This window comes from Nymphalis io, chromosome 17 (genome assembly GCF_905147045.1).
Source record: "Nymphalis io chromosome 17, ilAglIoxx1.1, whole genome shotgun sequence".
Taxonomy (NCBI): Eukaryota; Metazoa; Arthropoda; class Insecta; order Lepidoptera; family Nymphalidae; genus Nymphalis; species Nymphalis io.
In genome coordinates, this window is record NC_065904.1 from 5,575,473 (window position 1) to 5,592,293 (window position 16,821).

At 28.7% G+C, this 16,821-nt stretch overlaps 1 protein-coding gene and 1 long non-coding RNA gene across 9 annotated transcripts in view; both read left to right on the plus strand.

The window, feature by feature from the left end:
• The window catches only part of LOC126775114 (carbohydrate sulfotransferase 11), a 55,469-nt gene extending 42,318 nt beyond the window's left edge, over positions 1–13,151 (plus strand). For all 8 annotated transcript variants that reach the window (XM_050496884.1, XM_050496888.1, XM_050496886.1 and 5 more), the window contains 5 exons: positions 6,555–6,742; positions 7,055–7,352; positions 9,237–9,413; positions 11,179–11,336; positions 12,696–13,151. In XM_050496884.1, coding sequence (XP_050352841.1) covers positions 6,555–6,742; positions 7,055–7,352; positions 9,237–9,413; positions 11,179–11,336; positions 12,696–12,777 — 903 coding nt within the window. In that variant the 3' untranslated portion in view covers positions 12,778–13,151. The remainder of the gene's footprint in view (positions 1–6,554; positions 6,743–7,054; positions 7,353–9,236; positions 9,414–11,178; positions 11,337–12,695) is intronic.
• Positions 13,152–14,413: 1,262 nt separating this feature from the next.
• Positions 14,414–16,146, plus strand: LOC126775143 (uncharacterized). The gene is made up of 2 exons (XR_007669860.1): positions 14,414–15,737; positions 15,867–16,146. It is a non-coding gene; the product is annotated as an uncharacterized LOC126775143 (long non-coding RNA).
• Positions 16,147–16,821: the final 675 nt, after the last annotated feature.

Below are 16,821 nucleotides of genomic sequence, written 5' to 3' on the forward strand. Positions count from 1 at the left end.
ACATTCAATTGTAATTCTATTACAAATTATGATATGTGTATGAAAACTACGAATACTAACTTCAATAATGTAACCTTTTTTTGACTTATAGTCGGATTACTTTAGTAATTGATTAATTGCCGTAATAACGCTATTGGAAAACCAATTAATAAAACCATTAACTAATATTAATCATACTTATAAATATAAATAATTCGGTGCAAAAACATTACCAAATTGATCGAAAGTTATGAAAACATTTATTTACATTATTAAAACATTAAACGCATTCTGAGTGAAAAACATTTGATTGAACTCGATCTAGGCTAAATGTCCTTTAGTGGCAGTCTTTCCTCAAGAAAAACTGGATATGGATATCTAAATTGCATATCCAATGCCAAGTTCAGGCATACAGTAGATCAAATTGGCCATATAAGGGAGACGGCAAAGAACTAGCTAGGCTATTTAGGTAAACTCTTAAGCAGCGCCAGCGCTAGCACTTTTATGGCTTGAAGCTTAATTCGTTTTTTAAACGCATTTTAATGTGAAATCTATCATGTCATAATATTTATTTCTTGAAACTGCTGCAAAGAATGCTGTAAAATTGGTATTTACTATTTAAAATTAATCTGAATACACATCGTTAAATGAAAGTATCCTGCGAGAAAATGAATATACTTCTTACCTTACTGATATTATAAATGAAAGCTTTATGTTTGAACGTTAGTTACTAACAATGATTCATAGTGATTGTGAATGATTAAGGGGACGAATTTCAGAAAATCTGGCTTAATAGTCGAGTAATATGACCTGGAATGATTATCATTTAGAGTGGAATGTTATTGAATGGATATAACTACAGGCACAAGAGACCATTTCTAAGATTGATGTCTCATTGGCGATTTAAGTAATGGTTAATATTTCTAACCGCCACTGTCTAAGGCCTATGTCGACCTATATCATAAAAAATAACTTCTAATGGGTGTTTCAAACCTACTCATTTGAGTGTATAATTTTTTCTAATGTATAAAGCGACATGTTAATACCTTTTTAACAGCGTAGAAATCAACCACTGAGCTATGTATGTTGCATGTTATAAAGCAATGTTACGTGACTTTTTTTATGTACCTTCTATCTCTGTGTAAAAAGTGAATAAATTGACCTATTTGCATAAAACCATAATAATAATAAATTGAAAAAGCTTCCATGAATCATCAAATATAAATTACTAGCTTCCATCTGCGGCTACGCCTGAGTTTAAGGGAAGGGGGCAGTTAGGTAGACTTTTTGTTAAGAATATAAGCTATTCTATTATATTTATATTCTATTCCAAATTTCATCCATATCCGTTCGGTAGTTTTTGCGTCAAAGAGTAACAAAGATCCATCCATCTTTCCTAACAACCTTTAGCGTTTGTATTATTATTGTAGGATGTATGTATATTCAAATTAGAAAAATACTATTGATAAATTATTTTAAACACATTCAATTTCATGTAAATTAACTTTTTTTAAACAGTACCTACTTTTGGAGTCTAATATACCAATAGAAGAGGGTAGGCAAAACGCCGCGCATTCATAATGAAACAGACTAAGCGAAGCCGAATTTTGAAATAGGAAAGTAATAGGGTTCAAGTGAGATAAGAGAAAACATACTAGACGTTACAATATCAAAATTGTTTATTATAAAATTTCTTCTAGTCCACCTCGTGAAAATAGTATCAGAAATTCAAAAATATTTCAATTTGTTTAATTTGATATAAATTCAGTATAAAGATTATATTAATTTTAGTTGGTGCTAGGGTTTTGTGCTAGCTGCTGGGTAGGTACCACCCATTGGTGTGCTCCGGTTTGAAGGGTAAGAGAGTCAGTATAACTACAGGCACAAGGGACATAACATCTTGGTTCCCAAGATTGATGGTGGATTGGTAATGGCTGGTATTTCTTACAGTGCAATGTCTATAGGCGGTGATGACCATTTACATCAGGTACAAGAAATTCTTTTCGTATGGTTAAAATGTTATAATTCATTTTTAACGTCGATAAATGAATGGCAAAAATAAGACACCGGTTTATATAAGCACAAAATAACAAATCGTATCGTTAATGACGTCAATTAGTACATACAATGGAAATTTATTTATTTACTTTGTGCGACGTTATTGGTTGAATGTTTCTTAAGTAATTGATAAACCAATATTAGTAAAGTTTTAGGTATAACCTAATGAAATATATACGCTCTATGTCGCTTTTATTCAAACATCGTAATATGTCTGACTTTTTTTTTAAAGACAGTATTTTTATTATACAATTATTTTTTTTTGTTTCGAAAAGCGCTATCAGTTTTCATATATATCTGTAGTTAATACTTTAGCAGCGTTCGCTTGAAAGCGCTTGTGAAAATATGGGATGTGCGTTGATACGGAAAGCTCAAAAGGATTATTTATATTTATGTGAATTCAGAAAAATCAAACTAAAAAAATGTACCTCTTCAAACATCAGTATGAAAATAATTTTTTTACAAGTATTATTATTATTATCCTCTTAACGTAAACGTTTGAAATACAATTAAATTGTTGCTATCAGTTTATTTATAAATGGTTATTATTTATTGTAATTCAGAATACAATCTTCTATTATATTGTAAATAAAAACGATTCATAGATATATCAAATTCGGGTGAGCAGCGCTGAGTTGTCACGAGCTCAATCTGTGTTTATATTTCATTTCGCTCGGAGATGAAGGAGAACATAGTGAAGAGAGCTGCATATCGGATGAAATTCTCTCAGATATACTCCTACTCATACATTTGCACAAATTAACAGATAAGTAAATTGGTAAAAAAATGCTAATTTTGTCCTTAGAGTATAGTAAAGTAATACTCTAAGTAAATGTCCCACTGCTTCGCTAAGGACTCCTCTCCTTTTTGAGGAGAAGGTTTGGAGCCTACTCCACCACGATGCTCCAATGCGAGTCGCTGGTCGTTAGTCACAAAAAGATTTGTTTTCCTTCACCAATGAGTTCTAGAAGAATAAGGCAAATGAAAATCAAGCGGTGCATGCCCGGGTTTGAACTCTAAATCTTAGGTTAAGAGATTCTAACCACTACACCATCACGGTTCATGTCCTTAACATGTTATTTTTTACCTGTACGTAATTTAGATTGTTTCCATTACAAATGATTTTAGTTTTATTTCTTTAAATTATTTTTTCTTTCGATACACTCATCATCATTCACCATGCAACACACTTAGCCTACGTAAGTCGCTGTTGTTTTGCTGGACAAAATTTTACTTGTAAATTTATAACAGAACTTTTATTGGAGATTCCATCACGGATATGTTAAAACCTTGGTTTAGTAATCGTCTTACAAGTATTTGATTAAAGAAGGGTATTAATAGTTTATCACAAATCTTCGATCCTATTAGCGCTCAGAAGTATAACAAAAATTTTATTTATAATATTAATAAATGTTTCCGCAAAACCGCAATGGGGGCGATGAATTACGCTCCTTAAGAAAAAAATTATAGTAGTGTACTTATATACAGTAAATATTAAATTTGCTTAACTAAATCAAACAAAACCGGGCACAGCTTACAATCCCTTATTATCAATCCCTTAGAACCAGGTGGAACCCGCATTGGTATCGCGATCAATAAAAAATGAGACCGCGAAGCGTCCCTTTTGTAAAATGAATGCAATAAATTAAATTACTTCTCATAGACTAAACGATGTATTTTTTTAATATGCGTGAAAATGGTTATTTGAAACAGATTAAGACAAACGAACACCTAGTAAGTGTTGAATCTTTGCCTATTTTGTAATTAGGTTGATACCTAAAACAATTGATGATTCAATTGTTTTAAATAGATAAATAATACGTTCCAAAATATCATCAATTTACGAATATTAATATTTTACTATTGTTTTACATTATTACTCATATCATCAGATAAAACTTCAATATTTGCAACCGATCAATCTCCTACGTGTCTTATACGTTGTTTTTGACATTGGCAAAATATTTTATGCGAAAAGGCACGTAATAAAGGTAAGTAATTTATCGAAAAAAAGGAACATTTACATATGAAGTTGAATGTTTTATCATTTTGTAAAATAAACTCTGAAATAGGAAGGATATGCAAATGTCACATGCTCTAAAGGAAATCCCGCATAGTATTTCTCAGTGAAAGTTAAATAGACTCGCATACATGTAATACTTCGTAGAAAGCTAAACAAGCGTTTACACTAAAGGACTTAGTGTGTACGTAAAATTATTTATTGACATGTCGTTGGTTTCAAGTTAGCTTTAAATTGTAAATGAAATTTAACACCTCTTCGTCTTATTTTGAAAATAATAACTTTTCCCCCAAATTCAACCAACCAATCAACTAATATATACATGAATTTGCAACCGATCAATAACTGCGATAAAAATGTGTATTAAAATAAATTTCTATCAAAAATTTCTCGTCGCGGAATCACACAGAATATAAACATATTTTGTTATGGATGCTTATCGTAAATTGTGAAACGTTTTTTTTGGTTAATAATATTCTTTAAAATGGCAGCTGTTTTGTGTGTTCACTATATAATATACATACACTACATGTTAATTATTAACTTTAAGCGTAAACAATCTAATATTTTTTTAAAAAGCAATTATTTATAAAATATAATTTGTTAAAGTGCCCTATTGTAGCTCCAATGTAATGAAACACTGTTTGACAGACAGAAGCTTTCCCAGTATAGGGGTCAGGATTCTAATTATTTTGTAATACTATGTTTTACAAATAAATAAGTAATATATTTGTATTCTTATATATTTTAATATTTTATACTAAAATCATTCTTCTATAAATACTTATATAGAGCGGCTTAATAAAAATATAAGTTAATTATTATAGTAAATTCTATTTTTTCAAATAACTAAAACATTTTTAATTTTCTTCGTTTAACAGACATCGTCTCGATAAGATGTAAACGAACTCTCATATTAAAATCAAGCTACATTGCCTGGCGTCTTGATTCGCGTTTTGAATTACGATGAGATGAAACAATGGTCGGCTATCTTTACCTAAGTATATTGATTGCGTATTATATATACATTTGATTAGCATAAATAATACTTATGTCATATAGTGTAAGCATTTAATAAAGTAATATTGATATAACGAAGAAAACTAATTACAACCAATTAAAAGTAGCAATAATCGTTTTAAATAATAACAAAACGGTTAGTGTTTTATTAAAAATTTAATGAAATTCGAATATACGTAGATTTATATAAAATTATTTCGTTGTGTTTTTTATTTAAAATTAAAATCTTATCTCAATTGCCATGTTAAAAAAAATCGATATCAATATTCATTTAATTTATACGGATCAATTAAAATGATCATATTTCGTTCGCACCTTCTAATATAAAAATATGATGTAGACATAACACTAGCAAAGCCAATTACGAGCAATTAACATAGCAGTGATTATAACGGTCGATGTATGTAGGTATTTGGGTGAAGTTTAGGAGTTAGAAAGGTTAAATTTATTACACAGCAAGGTTAAGGGGATACGAGCTAGAATTATTTTTAATACATTAAACTAACGGTTAACTGTACACTAGCAATAATACGAAGCATATTTGTCCGTGTAATTTCTAACAATACGAAAGACGGAATTAATTTTATGTCGTGATTATATTACGATTATTTATAATAATACAAAAATATGAAATTTACGCATGTCACGTCTATTTAATTTTTAAACTAAAGATGATGAAATTGTGTATATATAATAATATTATATACAAAAACTTCTGAAACGCCATTCATCTTCTGGTATAAGTTTTATGAAAATTGTCTTTGTAGTTTTTTCAGTTAGACATAACAAAAAAAAGGCTCACTATCGCATTGGTAGGTATAGTATGTACTTATATCAACTGAAGATGGCACTCTCAAACATCTGCGTATTTAATGGCTGGCCCACATGCGTTAGATTATCGCACATTAGGGCACGTCATCATAAATTTGGTTTCAATGCTTCATAATTCTACCCACTTTACATTTAAATCCATACTACTGTTATAAATAAAATAAAAACTCTATCTGTTACGTTTTCACAACTGAGCTGAAAGGATATGATGATATTTAATATTCATATAAACTCTGGGGGCGTTAATCTATTTAAGTAAATCAATACGAATCAATAAGACGTTTTATAATATTAAATTATTTAAACGCGAACTAAATCGTCTGTGAAAAGCTACATATTTATGAAATTTAAATTACTTCGCATGTTATACAATTTATGCTTTAATTCTTCGACCGTGAAATAATTATTTCAAATTATCCGGCATATCGCATTTCGGAAGTCTCTGAAACGGGTCACGCTAAAATATTTCACATTACAATTTTCATAATCAACATTGTATGAAAAAAACTTCGCTCAATTAAACTTAATGGGTTCTAGCTGAATTTTATTCATGCTATTTTTTATTAAAATATAATACGAGCCGTATAACGGCACTTGAAATATTAACAATATGTAAGATTTATTAACCTTTTTTGTTTTGTTATAGTACATGTTCGAAAATGGAAGTCACGATGAAGGACTGCTCAATCGAGAGAAGTTTCTAGAAGTGGGCAACAGGATGGAGGCCAGAAGAGATTATTTGCGAAGTGAATGTTCGAAACACGGTCTCGACAGTTCGAGCCATAAAGCGTATGCGTGGGAATATCTCATCAACCGGCAGTACCATGTTATATGGTGAGAAATTTGTTATGCAACTAATATATAGATTACATAATATTACTCTAATAATGACTTTATCACTATGTATATATTCATAGACATCATGCAGATCTATTAATCTATTTATTTATGATATAAACGCTTCTGTTCAGGGCAGCATTTAAAGGCTTGAAAGCGTTGGGACCAAAACGTCAAACCCCAATTAATAATTATAAAATAAATAATTATGAAGTAGGAAAAAATAAATTTTCAGTTATTTATTATAAATTAATAATGTCTCATTATGATTTAACAATTATATATGCAATAAAAAGTATTTTTTCATAGGTGCAACATCTTCAAAGCCGCATCAACATCCTGGATGTACAACTTTAACTTAATGGCAAACTATACAGCTACCTTTCTCGATAAAACAAAGGAAGTTCCGCTTGAATTAGCCCGGAAGAAATACGCGAGGCCTACAGTAGAAATGATAAGGAAGGCCCAAGGGGATTCCATCACATTCTTGATCGTGAGACACCCTCTAGAAAGGTTGGCGTCAGCTTATAACGACAAAATCGTCCATGCCTGGCCTAAGTCATTCCACGACCAGATGGGGCGTAGAATAATTAAGAAATATAGAAAAGTGAGTACATATTATTTACAGAATTTCTTTATTTTGAAATACTTGTCACAGTAAATGAAATAATTGAAATATATATTATAGGTGCGGACAACATTAAGTACAAGTCTGTTGGACGTTACAAAGGTCAAAAAAATTGAATTTATATAAATATGCAGTAACATAAATAAAAGCATATCAGCGCGCGATACCTTAAATCAAAAATGATCGCGGATTAAAACTTTATTTTTACTAATGTGACGTAGGAACGAGTAGATTACAAAACATTAAATACCCACTAAACCAGCATGATTACAATACGAAATGTTGCACGTTGAAATTGTATTTGAATTTGGCAAAGTATAAATTATTACAGACAAATTGCACAGACGTGAGTCATTATTTGTATTTCGGTTAAAATCGGCATTCTAGAATCGTATACAATATGTTTAGCTGTTCAGTCACGAACATTACCGTTGCATTACCGTTCTTAGTAATTGCTATAAAAATTATGGTTATGGTATTATGTACGTGTATATAGGTATTAGAACGGACTACCTCGTTGCTCTAGCTCATATGGCTACAAATCCTGGCCCTGTGCTCAAACCCCGGGTCGGGCCAATAAATTGACCATTTTATTGGCCCATTTGCTCATTCATCTATCTATTTTATAATTATGTTCCTTCATAACTACATAACTATATAGACCTTCTATTTACGTACCTATCAATGTTTTTTAATATCCACTTAATCGAATTTCTCCTCATTAAATCCAACGAAAATCAAACACTGTCGAAATAAGATCAGACAGAAGACAAATAACTATATGTGCTTTTCGTAGACTTTTTGGATTATGAGTACCAATTTTACAGTGCTCTTGAAACCGAAATGTATCTCGTTTTAATTAAGAGATTGTATTCCTAATCTATACTAGTATTATAAAGAGGTTAAGTTTGTGAGGTTGTACGTGGTAATCTCTGGATCTACTGAACCGATTTTGAAAATTCTTTTACCAATAGTAAGCCACATTATCCTGAATGTTATAGGCTATATAATAAACCGAAAAATGAAAAGATTTTTTAATGGTAGTTGAATTTGCAAAGTAAGTCGGAGAAAAAACGGTCGAACGAAAACGTTTCTTACGAATGGTGCCTTAACGATAAGAGTTATATGATTAAGTTCTAGAGAAAAGTTGTAGAGCTTGATAATACCTACAAAAAATTCAGCGACAACGTATGTCTAACTTTTATATTTAAGTCACAAAAAGTAGTTTTTTATATTAAAAAAATAAATTAAATCGACATTTTATTGGTATATATAATATATTATTAAATCGATATGTTTATCGGCTTATTTAATATATTATTAATAATTATGAAATTTTTACTTTATACTGCATATAGTTTGGACGAATGGTTAAACAGATAATACGACATAAGTATGGAACCGCGACCGTGTCGTAATCTATTGAATAATATTTCTATTAGACGATTTTTTTATATACAAAACGTCAATCTATTTAGAAATAAATTGCTTTATCACCAAGGAAATTTTATTAACATAAAATTCGGTTTTTTTTCAGTATATTTTTGGTTGCATAGTTTAAGAAATAATTTAAAATATCAAATACGCAAGACAATTTTATTAATGTTCGGCTAACGCGACTTTTGGCAGTCAGGAAATAAATCAAAGCACTCAGTACTAACCGAACTACACTAAAAATGTTTACCGTCCAACGATGTGGGCACGGGTCAGCTAGTAATCTACAAAACGAATAAAGGTGTTTTTTTAACATATTAGGCGATCTCTGTCAGTTAACTTTTAGTATAAGCAGATATTCACGACGACGGCATACTCTATCCAAAATTTACATGACTGTTTTGTTGTAAATATATTTTATCTTTCTAGTCAAGCCCCAAACCCGTACCGACGGAAAGGTATCCTGTCTTCGAAGAGTTCGTGTCTTACGTGCTGGACGAAGCAAAGGTGAAAAGAACGTTGGACATGCATTGGACGCCTTACACCGATTTTTGCACACCTTGCAAGTTTAATTTCGATGTCATTCTCAAATTCGAAACATTGGACGTAAGTAAATTTCTACGGATATATAATAACATTAATACAAACCATTAGCCAGAGATTTATCAAGTATTAGTTATACCGATTTTTGACTGGTTACTTGATAGTTGTGCTTTGTGCAAGCCCAACTGGATAGGTGCCATCCGCTCATCACTTAATCCATCACCAAGTAACAAGGCTTAGTATGGTATAGTATGGTATTCCAGTATAAAGGGGAAGTAAGTCAGTGTAACTACCATCACTAGGGACTTAACATCTTAGCTCCCATGGTTGGTTGCGTATTGGCGATGTAACGGATGGTTAATATTTCTTAGGGTGCCAATGCCTATGGACGCTGATCACTATTATTATTTTATGGCTTATGGCGTGAGAACACGTAATTGACGTCACGGAGCATCAGCTTCAGATTAATCCTATTTCAATATTTATAAAAACTATCTCTTCAAATCGATTCAGCATTACAAACATGAAACATGTAATTTTATAAATATAACATTAACCGCATAGTCGGCAATTAAACCGAGTTATTCGGCCGAGTAGAAGTATTCTTATTATATTTATGGCAACAACTTGCAGCTGTATGTTCGAATTTAATTGTATGATGTCAGTGATGCTGATTTTGTAGTATGCAAACTGGTCATAATTTTAATTGCGTGATCACATAGTTCATTAAATTTTGGGTAATAGACAATCCAGCTAAGGTTTAAGCAAATGCAATAGCTTGTTCTCGTCTCTTTGCTAATATTGATCTAACTTTTTTCCCTTTTATTACGTACCAACAATCAAACAATTCTTATTTTTAAAATCTTTGAATATTTATAATGATTTAGAGCTTAACAGTTATTATCGTCCCTTTTTTCTGTTCACTTAGATCCTATTTCTTCTAACTTTAAGGCAAAATAACCTACTAAAATACGTTCAAAATTTCATAATACTGGCTTTCCGTCTAATTATTTTTCTGTTCGCACTTTGGAAAAAGATTCCGATAGGTATCCGAAAAGCTTCAATTTAGGTAAAAATTAAATATTGTGTGAAAATGTTGTGATATATAATTTGTTTATCTTATGTCTCTTAAGCTGATGTCTAAATTTCTTTAAAAAAAACAAGAAGAGACAAATATCAAGAAATTTATTTTTATTGATGAATATTTAAAGTTAAAGCTCAAAAGTGACCGAAATTTTAATTTAATTTAATTCACCAGCCAGTCTTTTTATTTAATTTAAATCACCCTCGTACCGGTGCTAATAAACCTTACATTCTAAAATCACAAAGCGTGAATGCCTCTTTATGTAATAACAATAATTAGCAAAATAAAAATTTAATATTTTTATTCTAGTAAAGATAAGATACTGCCTGAAGAATACCAGTTGGAGATACCGTTAAACATAATAAATTTAACGTTACGTAATTTTAAATTAGCTTTACAAGTATACCCTGACAATCTATCTCGATGCAATTGATTATTTAAACTAGGCAAATGAAAATGTGGTCTAATGAATAAAATATTTAGATACTTAACTTCATCAACCAATTATACTTCAATAGATTCTATCTTTGTCCATTGTGGCATTTACATTACTAATCACAATGTTGGCAATTCATAGTATATAATGAGTATTGTCTATAAGCCCAATCGTCATCCTCGTATCCTCATTATCTACATATTATATTAACTTGCTTGCACGTATACCATTTATTTTAAAGATCAAAAAGGTCTATGTTAAGGAAAATAGACTATCTAAGCTAAAATAATAATATTCTATTGTTACAGGAAGATCAAAGGTTCCTAATCCAAATGGCTCGTCTCCAAGAGATTATCAAACCTGAATGGCGGAATAGCGGCAAAGGAACCAATACATTACATAATATTAATCATTTATATTCACGTCTCAAGAAATCACAATTGGATGGTCTTTATAAACTGTACAAGTAAGTGAATTTTAATTCAATTTTAACGAATATTTACAAAACAACGTGATCAATGCGATTTTACGACATTATAACAAAAAATTTGTATATTACTTATATAATTATAATTCAATTATTTGCAATAATAATACGTATTAATAAATTACAAGACAATACCATCTTGATGGCCTTTAATAATATAAAAAATAAGCGCCCTAGGTACCTATATAACTTTATGTATTGATTTATAAACAATTGTTAAGTTACGTTTATTTGTTTTTTATTTATGATATTATACATCGGTCAAGGATAATTTGTACTGTTGATTTATTTTTAGCGAAAAAATAAAAAAGTTTTGTTATCATAACCAATAGTTTTATAAACAGATTGCTGTTAAAATATATTAGATAGATATGTAGATAGTTTTTAATAAACTTTTTTTATATCGAAAACTGAAACCTGAATAATTTAGAATTAACGGCAAAGTTATTAACAAAAATTAAAAGTAAAAAAACTTTCCTTTCAAACTATTACTATCAATTCATAACGTCGTTACACAATTTATATGATATAAAAGCTTGTCGCGAGATTTAAGTACTCTTTAAATAGTATTTGCTTAGTTTGTAAATTAAAAAAAGTTATTTAATTTACTTGTTTTATTTACACAGGTAATAAAAGCTTGTTTTTAAAAAGTTTTTACTTTTAATTAATTAATTTTTTACTTTTTGTTCACGCTGGACAGGTTTCTCAGTCTGTTTATTCTATGATGTTTTCATGTTCATTGCTGTTGACGCCTATCTTACCAATTTACACAGTCAAAATTAACCAACCGATGCTACAGACTCGAACAATTCTCAGCAAGTCATTTCATTTGATATCCATATTGTAGGAAAGCATAAAAAAATTAGTCCGCCATCTTTAGAAGTCCACCATATTGGATTTAGTGTGACGTCACTTTATTTTGTGAGTTATTCTCAGCAAGCCCTTTTATTTGATACCCATATTGTAGAAGAGCATTAAGAATAACTAGTCCCACCATCTTGGGTGTTCCCCCATGTTGGATTTAGAAGGACGTCACACAGCTAACCATATATTGTCATCCAAACTAAACGTGTATACAAAATTTCATCTCAATCATTTAAAGGTATCTGTTTCAAAATTGAGTTGCAAGATACCACCCGAACAAACATGCATTGTAAGTTAAATAAAAGCTTGTAAAAATACTGACGAGCTTTATTCGCTTGCGTTTCTTTGTTATATAGATTTTTGTGTATCGAATAATTTTCAGCAAAAGAATTGTAACAATACGATCTCAATGATAACTAATAATTTACAAAAGAAAAACATTATCTTATACAACAAAAAACATTAATTTTTCAGGTACGACTTCCAACTATTCAATTATACTATAGACAACTACTATGAAATAATTAAAAAAGACGATGACAGCAACCACGGATGAGCGCCAAAGACATCAATATATTTTGAATGCTTTATTTTATCGCTACATTAGCGTGACAAGATGATTGATGGCGAAAAAAAATATCGGGAAGACTGATTGTGAAGGGAAATAGTATAACGGCCAATTTATTGATCCGTTGCTACCAATTTATTTGCGTATTTATTTAGTAAAGATGTAGTAAATTTAATAAAACTTTACATTTTGTTTATTGTTATTGTAGAATATTTTATTTGAGTCTAAAGATTTAAATAATCGTTATTTTCTATTATATTTATTCATAAATAAAGGTACATAATATATATAGTCACGCTATAGTGATATGTTTGTAATTCAAGTTTTTCTTTCACTAGCCAAAAATCGAATTAGATTTCAAACATGACACTTAAATTCATATTCGAATTGTTTTGTTGTGTTTTATTTTATTATCAAATATCTACTAAATTTTTAATTATAAATTTTTGTGTTACATTTTCGTATAATTTATACAGAGTATAAACAAACAAAATTATATTTTTTTCGATTATTCGTGTACGAAATCATATAAATATTCTACAATTCATAATTAAGTAGCAAATAATTACTTTTTACAAGAGGGTATTATGTAGATTTTTTTATATATACTTTTTATTCAAATGAAGTGTAGACACCAGATTAATTCAGATTGTAAATTACATCAGATTAATTCAAGAAAATTATTTGTAAATTTTTGATAACTGATAAAACACTATTATGTAAAATTACGTATTAGCTGAAATAGATGATAAGGGTATTAGAGAATAATATATTTGAAAATATAATAATCTATTTTATTATATTAAAATATTTATTAGTGCTTCCGTATACGTAGATATATTAGTCATTTTTATGAAAGTAATGTGCAACATGCCAATGTAGTTTTTGTAAAAAAAAAGACAAAAATGTTACCATCCCAAATGCTTACTACGCGGATAAAAAATGTAGTTTAAAGTATTTGTAGGTATTTGTCATTTTATTATAGTTAAAAAATATTAACAACAATTATTGCATCTTTATGGCCGAAAAGAGACCATAATCAGTTTGATCTGAAATCACATTTATTTGCTTAAAAAATGCATTTGCATATTGTAATAGATTTATGGAAATAATAAATTGCTTGTAAGTATTTTTATATATAAAATAAAAAACTATTCTTCCAAAACGTAAGTCACTGTCGCCAGTACATTTTTTCTTATTAATTAATTATTTTATTTATTTTACTTTCATTTTTTCATATATACACAGATCACGCATATGAGTTAAGTATAAACCTCATTCTAAATTATTTTTTGCAACTCTTTTATTTTTTTAAATGTATGATGTATTTGAAATATATTTGTATTTCTGTAATATTTAAGCCTTTTTATGCATTTTTTCAATCAATCATTATACAGTGGCAAAATAGTCGCATAAAGTAAAACGCAAGTACAAAAATAGTTTATTCCAAATAAACGCCTAATATTTATTACATACGAGTAATGTTAATATATAATTATGTAGATTGGATAATATCAAAGATTATAAAAGTAAATATTGTACAGTGGTGAAATGTATAATATGATTATAGATATTACCTGTTGCAAATATTACTACTTAAAAACTATTTAAAAATAAATTCTTATTATTTAATTTAAAGGTTATTATTAAAAATATTTTTCATAAGAAATTACATTGCAACCTTTAAGTTGAATTATTGTTATTATATTATAAGATTTTTTAAGGAAATTCAGTGATTATAAAAAGACAAAATCCAATTGTGTATAACACAATAATATAAATTATCAATATTTCAATTATTATGTTCATTTTATCATTATTCTGTGTTAACATAATTAAAAAAAGATAAAAAGTAATAAAATTGTATTAAACTTTGAATGTAATTTTTAAATGTAATGTTTTTATTATTATTTTTATAAATGAATTCAATTAAAACTAATTAATTTTATTAAAATATTTTAGGAATTATAAGTGATGTCAAAATTTACAACATAAAAACTGTAACCACAAACGTCTGTATTTTATCAATTAGCAACTAATTGTGAAAACAATTTATAATAATAGACGTAATGGTGTTTGCTCTTTGTGATTTAAACCGAATAATATACATCCTGCTATAATTTGTACATCATTGTGTGAACAAGCAAAATGTTTGTTCACATATTCTATTATAAAGGTAAATAAGCGTAATGCCGAGCAATTTCTCGACAGATACACAACTGTTGATTAACATTCATTAAATTTCATTAAACACATTGTCAGTATTACACTTTTCATACAATTACATATTAGTTGCGCCATGCAATGCAAATTATCATCACGAGTAATATTACGAATTAGTATAATATATTCGTTTTATTTATATATATTTATATAAGCTAGTCATAGTTCTAAAGATAAAAAAGATAATAAAAAAAGTGAATAGCAGGCTTTAGGAAAAATAGATTTGATTAATTTCAACGTTCAAGATAGCATAATTAGTTTGGGTGACCCTGACTTCCTGATACCATACTGCATGATATTAAACAAAATGTTGCGTAAAAATATTAATAAATAAGTACAGTACCTAGATTTAACGAAATAAATAAATGAAAAAGATTTTATTTTTCTTTTACACAAAGTCACAAAAATTTTACTACTTTTATACTGTATATAGAATTATTTTTATTTTGATTAAATGATATAGGTGTTTCTTTATGTATTATATATATGTGAAAGTTATTCTTAAATAAAAATTTAAGTATCACTGGACTAAATTAAAACTGCTAATAATGCTTACCTTAACTTTATTATCATAATTTAGAAAAAAAACAATGTATGAAATGTGTTACCCAATTCAAAAGTTTGAATGTTATTAAATAATAAATTATCATTTATCGTATGCAAGCACCTTTTTAGCTATTTTAGCGTTTAAAGTTTCAAGTGTAGATATAAAAAAATTATTAATTGTAAAATTACTTCAGTGGTTTCATTACAGATCACTAAAAAAATATAACGGTATAAATAACGATTCCACAACTTTTTTGAATGTAAATACTCTAATGCCATCAATGTTTACAAAAACAATCGAATAAAAGAAAATTATGACCATTATAATTAAATTTATCTCGCTTTTAGACTAGGTTAATGTACCTATAGATTTATAGAACGATTGTCAGACCAAATGAATGGCCTATAGGTATTAAGTGAAATGGTGCTATACTCCCTTAGATTTTGATCTCATATCAGCATGTGAGTGTGTACTTGTTGCTAATATGTATTGCGTTATTTACTCCAACTATCGTTATTGGTTGTGTTACATAATGTTAAAAAAATATTCATAGTACTTATAAAGAAATAAATATCTGTTTAAATTAATTTGTTTTTTTCTTTCCGTTATCCTTAAAACATATAAACTATCGTAAAAATTCAGAACGGTATTTTTATACCGATTTGACACATAAAACATAATATTAAATTTGAAATTTGAAGACATCGTCAAATAATTTAATGTTTTTTAAATGTATTTAATTTCCAACGTAAAGAGCTGGTCTCCCGCTGCAAAACCAGTGCTGTGTTACGACTCGGCTTTACTGAGCTGGCTCAAACTATTTTACGTTAAATTTAAATTGTGATAGTTCCGTTGCGTGGCAATAAGATTCTTTTTTTTTTCAAAATAACTCCTACAATATCTGTCTCGAATTTCGTTGTTGCTGCAAGTTATGCTGTAAGTATATTTATGCAGATAATTTTTGGTTACGCAATCCAAAATTTATGATATACCGTATCTCGCGCTAGATAACCTAAATATGTACCTCATACCTATTTTATATTCCAAAGCAAGAAGTAAAGAAACCTTAGAATTCCATATTTCATGTGATTTGCTAATAGTTTTGTTATATTATACACAGCAGTTCCTGATTAATATTATATTAATATCTTTATTAATACTAAAATACCATATGAATGGAACTTCTTACATCCATTTTACTTCCAAAGTTTCGATAACAGCTTTGCCGACATTCGAAATGCCATTTTTGCCGAATATATGAA